Source organism: Sycon ciliatum, chromosome 12 (genome assembly GCF_964019385.1).
Source record: "Sycon ciliatum chromosome 12, ocSycCili1.1, whole genome shotgun sequence".
NCBI classification, from domain to species: domain Eukaryota; kingdom Metazoa; phylum Porifera; class Calcarea; order Leucosolenida; family Sycettidae; genus Sycon; species Sycon ciliatum.
Window position 1 is genome coordinate 8,186,885 of NC_088654.1, and position 5,308 is coordinate 8,192,192.

The 5,308-nt window shown below is 47.5% G+C and overlaps 1 protein-coding gene across 1 annotated transcript; it reads left to right on the forward strand.

Moving 5' to 3' along the window:
* Positions 1-3,202: 3,202 nt before the first annotated feature.
* LOC135827936 (transcription factor Sp1-like) lies at positions 3,203-4,561 on the forward strand. Its single transcript, XM_065340372.1, has one exon. It carries the CDS (start codon positions 3,203-3,205, stop codon positions 4,559-4,561), a length of 1,359 nt encoding a protein of 452 aa, XP_065196444.1.
* Positions 4,562-5,308: the final 747 nt, after the last annotated feature.

The window sequence follows — 5,308 nt, forward strand, 5'->3', positions numbered from 1 at the left end:
AGCAATGGAAATAAAAATTTCCAATCAGGCCCGAACGTACCTTGCCAGAGTGCTCAAACTGACAAGTCAGTGAGCTCTGCATAACGTAAACAGCAAAGGCACTACCCCACGCAAGAGTGCTCAACTGCTACAAGAGCAGGAGCGAAATACTCAATCTGCGGACAGCATGCTGTTTCGTTCTTTTTGAACTCATCAGCGCAGCACAGAGGAAATGAGGCCGAACCTGATAGCAATGGAAATAAAAATTTCCAATCAGGCCCGAACGTACCTTGCCAGAGTGCTCAAACTGACAAGTCAGTGAGCTCTGCATAACGCAAACAGCAAAGGCACTACCCCACGCAAGAGTGCTCAACTGCTACAAGAGCAGGAGCGAAATACTCAATCTGCGGACAGCATGCTGTTTCGTTCTTTTTGAAGTCATCAGCGCAGCACAGAGGAAATGAGGCCGAACCTGATAGCAATGGAAATAAAAAATTCCAATCAGGCCCGAGCGTACCTTGCCAGAGTGCTCAAACTGACAAGTCAGTGAGCTCTGCATAACGCAAACAGCAAAGGCACTACCCCACGCAAGAGTGCTCAACTGCTACAAGAGCAGGAGCGAAATACTCAATCTGCGGACAGCATGCTGTTTCGTTCTTTTTGAACTCATCAGCGCAGCACAGAGGAAATGAGGCCGAACCTGATAGCAATGGAAATAAAAATTTCCAATCAGGCCGGAACGTACCTTGCCAGAGTGCTCAAACTGACAAGTCAGTGAGCTCTGCATAACGCAAACAGCAAAGGCACTACCCCACGCAAGAGTGCTCAACTGCTACAAGAGCAGGAGCGAAATACTCAATCTGCGGACAGCATGCTGTTTCGTTCTTTTTGAACTCATCAGCGCAGCACAGAGGAAATAAGGCCGAACCTGATAGCAATGGAAATACAAATTTCCAATCAGGCCCGAACGTACCTTGCCAGAGTGCTCAAACTGACAAGTCAGTGAGCTCTGCATAACGCAAACAGCAAAGGCACTACCCCACGCAAGAGTGCTCAACTGCTACAAGAGCAGGAGCGAAATACTCAATCTGCGGACAGCATGCTGTTTCGTTCTTTTTGAACTCATCAGCGCAGCACAGAGGAAATGAGGCCGAACCTGATAGCAATGGAAATAAAAATTTCCAATCAGGCCCGAACGTACCTTGCCAGAGTGCTCAAACTGACAAGTCAGTGAGCTCTGCATAACGCAAACAGCATATAATTATATTATATATATATCTGTCAACTTCGTTGCATAAATGATGGCGTCACCTACATGTGTATGTTTTTTTTTTTAAATTGATAATACTGCTAGTTTTATCTTTCAGTTGTTTGGGTTGTTTTTGAGTTACCACTTGAAGTTCAATGCACATTTTGCAATATTGCTGTATGCTATTCGCTGGTGCTTAGTATACCCGAGTTGATTTTATAGAAGTTTTGTCTATCGAGAACGAAATTTGCTATAATGTGCTTGAGAAACGAGAAAGTATCGATAAAACCAATAAATCGATCGAAAGCGTTAATGGTTAATCGTTAAGAGTGAATGAGCGTTTCAGCCCTAGTTTGATGTATATGTGTATACTGTCTATTTTACACGGTCCAATGTAGGTCTACATTGTATGTTGTTGGTTTTCCACTAAGATCATAAAACTACACCAGCATATGTATGTCTGCATTCGCTCGTGGATCATACAAGATTACAAAATCAGTTGTGCCTCGCAGGCGATGACAGTATATTTGATGTAATCCAATGATTGTAGCTCACCGGTCTATTTAAACTTCTCCCATATCTTGCGACTCGTAAAAGAAGATCAGCAAAATGAAAAAGCACCAAATTTTCATTTCAAAACTAAACCTAGCACTAATTACGCCAGTACTGAGGGAATCGCCGGTTTCTTTTCATCGACCAGTGATTACTGGATGGTCCTATAGTACGACCTAGTGCAGATATCTCCTCAAGTACCACAGTGTTCCTGCCACTACATCCCCTTACCTACACCAAACACACACACCTTTCCTGCAACACCAGGCGTATTCTCTGCGCTAACAGTACACTGCTAGCCCTGTCACCTACTCCACAGTGCCCTGTCTACAACCACCACGAGCTCTGTATACAGCTTCCTGTCCACATCAACCACACCCAAAATAAGAGTGCCAGACCTGAAACCCGTACAGCCTTCAAATTTACACACGGCCTCCCACAAAGCGATTGACACTACCACGTCAACACCCACTGCATATTGATAATAACCTCACCTGGCATAAATTCCTGTATGACCAATACGATCCTCATAATTATTGCCTGATAGGGATGGAATTCAGAGTAGCGACGAAAGGGCTTTGCTTATTCTTGGGGTCTGTGTTGTATGGCATTTGAATCATGGAAGAAATTCATATGTGGTTATGAAGGCTGCACTTACCACTGATCGCAAAGTGACGAGCTGACACGCCGCAGGCGTGCGAATGCAAGCGCGAAACCTCCCCAATGTCAGATTCGTAGGCGTTCTTTTTCAAGGTGCTATCACCTAACTGAACACATCCGTACCCATTCTTGTGAGACTGAAACTTATACAGCCTCCACATTCACGCACAGCCCCCACATAGCGATTAGCACTACCAAAATCAACACCCGGTGTTTAGGGCCAGCAAAAACACCAATACCTCTCGTGGCATAAATACAGGCTTGGCCAATACCAAACTTATGTTGTCTGATAAGCCTGAAACTAAGAGTGAACTAGACTTGCTGGCCGTTGTGGTTATTTGTAGTATGGCATGTGCACCATCGAAGAAATTCAAATGTGGTCGTGAAGGCTGCACACTCAGCTTCTCTCGCGCTCACGAAGTGGCAAGGCACAGGCGGACGCATACACGCGCGTCGATTGTCGTACCCCCTCCAGATTCGGCGGACAGTGCTAAGACAGGTGGTGAGACGGGTCAACCGGCCAATAACGTTGTTCAACAGGAGATGTTTTTGCCCAACCCGGCCGTGCAAATCCATGGAGCTGGGCTGCCGATGAACACAACAAGCAACAACATGCAACTCTATGATATGCCGAAACCTTTCGGTGGCGACGATGCGGGTTCGCTTCGTATTATAACTGGCAATATATATCAGGACTTCGAATTTTTACAACGTTTAGATCTCAAATCCATCCCTTTGACTCCCCCTCGCAATGCTCTAGGGATGGAGGAGATGCATCCCTACACGGCCGACGTCTTCGTCACACCACCGGTGCCAGGCGGTATGGGCACGGCAGCAGCAGAACTTGACTTGCTGGAAGCATCAGCGCCCATGGATGTCGGACCTTTCAATATCACTGATGGCGCAGATGAGGACGCCATCCTCCAACATCTGACCCATTCAGGGCCACAGTCCGAGTCACAATCATATTCTTATCGACAATTACAACTTGCTCAATCATCATTCTTGCAAGATCAAACAAGCTCTTTAGTCAGAAGTAGCGGGCACATAACGCAGACATCACCTCAATGCCGGAATCTGGGAAGTGACATGGCTGGTGCACCAGTTGATGGTGGGAATGACGATACGTTCCCAAGATTCCCATCCGTTCCATTATTGTCAGGGTCAAAAGTTTCTCTGCCGGATGATCAGGTAGCAATGGGCTCATTAGCTACCACCAACCCGCCTTCCGGGTCTGCTGGTGCTGATGCCACCATAAGCCCTAACCAGAAGCACCAGCAGCACCAGCAGCAGCGGCAGCAGCAACAGTACACTATGACCGCTGGTGTAGTGGGACAAGAAGATGCCACAGCTTCAATTGCAAATATTTCCATGGTGCATGGGGCCGGCTGGCATGAGTTTCACTCGACTCACGGGATTGGGTATTCACATGGTTCCTCGGGGATGACGACGCCACCAGTCAATACGGTGCCAGCTACTGACAATCACGAAGAAGAGATTTGCAGCGTGAGACTGTCATCGAGTGGTGGATCTATACCATGGAAGCACCGGCCATTGAACCATGTATGTGATTATGGGGACTGCACTCGCCGCTTCCGAAGCAGTTTCGACCTGACCCGGCACATGTGTACACATACAGGTGAAAAGCCTTTTCAATGTGGAATCTGTCAGCGCGATTTTACAAGGCTGGTCAGCCTGAACGAGCACAAGGTCACACATACTCGTAAGAAACCATACCAGTGTGTGTTGTGCCCTAAAAGATTTGGTTGGCAGCGGAGTATGCGTCGACACATGAAGGTTCACCAACAGCGAGAATCAAGACCAACCCCAGGCGTGCATCACGGAGACTCTCCGGGACGTGTCGGTACACCTTCAGTTTCCAACATGGTGAGCTTGGCATCACTTTCAGTAATAAATGCAACTGGACAGTCATCTCAAGCAGTCACTGCGTCCCCTATTAGTGCAGCCTCCGTTGCGTCTTCGAATAGCACTGCTGCATCGACGGGCACCACCACCTCCGTCGACGCACAGCAACAGTTAACAATGGCAGGCTCATCCACGGTACAGCAACAGCAACAGATACATTATCTGCAGCAACAGCAACCAGAACACCAGCAGTAGCAACCCCAGGTATTTATATGTGGTCATGAACGCGTGAAGGACGGACAATATCGAGGTCGTGCTGGTATGACTTCGCTTTCAAACATGGCTAACAGACCATCACTTTCGATGCGGAATGCGGCTGAACAGTTCTCTGTCACATCCAATGCCCCAGCGGTTAGTGCAGCTTCAGCCATGTAGTCTCACAGAACTTCTACTCCGACGACACTCGCCAGACCCGCCTCCATGCAGCAACAAGTAACCATGGCAGGCCCATCCATGCGAAACGTACGTACGGCTGCATCAGCAGCGGCAACATCACCTCCAGAAAATGGAGTCCGAACATCAGCAGCAGAACCCCCAACACCACCGCCAACGGCACCTGGTTATAAATCTAGAAGAGAGGAGTGGATGACTGGTGAAATGGAAAAAAACTTCCTGGTTCATCAGCAGGCACCAATGGTTCAACACCATCAAAGTATTCTTCTATTCTTACATTTAGAATGGCCCTACCTCCACAGGTAAAGGTGCTGGACGTCTTAAGTGGCAAACGCATGTGTTTCTGTAAACTGTAGAGTTAAGTTTGCCTGATATGCTACTGCAGTGTGCTGGTGCAGCTCCAGGGTTTTGCGTAGCATAGACTACTATGCCAACACCTTGCCATATCCACTGTATCAATCGAGTCTGTGTCAAATCACACTTTGTCTCTTACATGCGGATAAATTCCTAACGCTGACATCACCTACATGTACATGGTTTGATGTACAT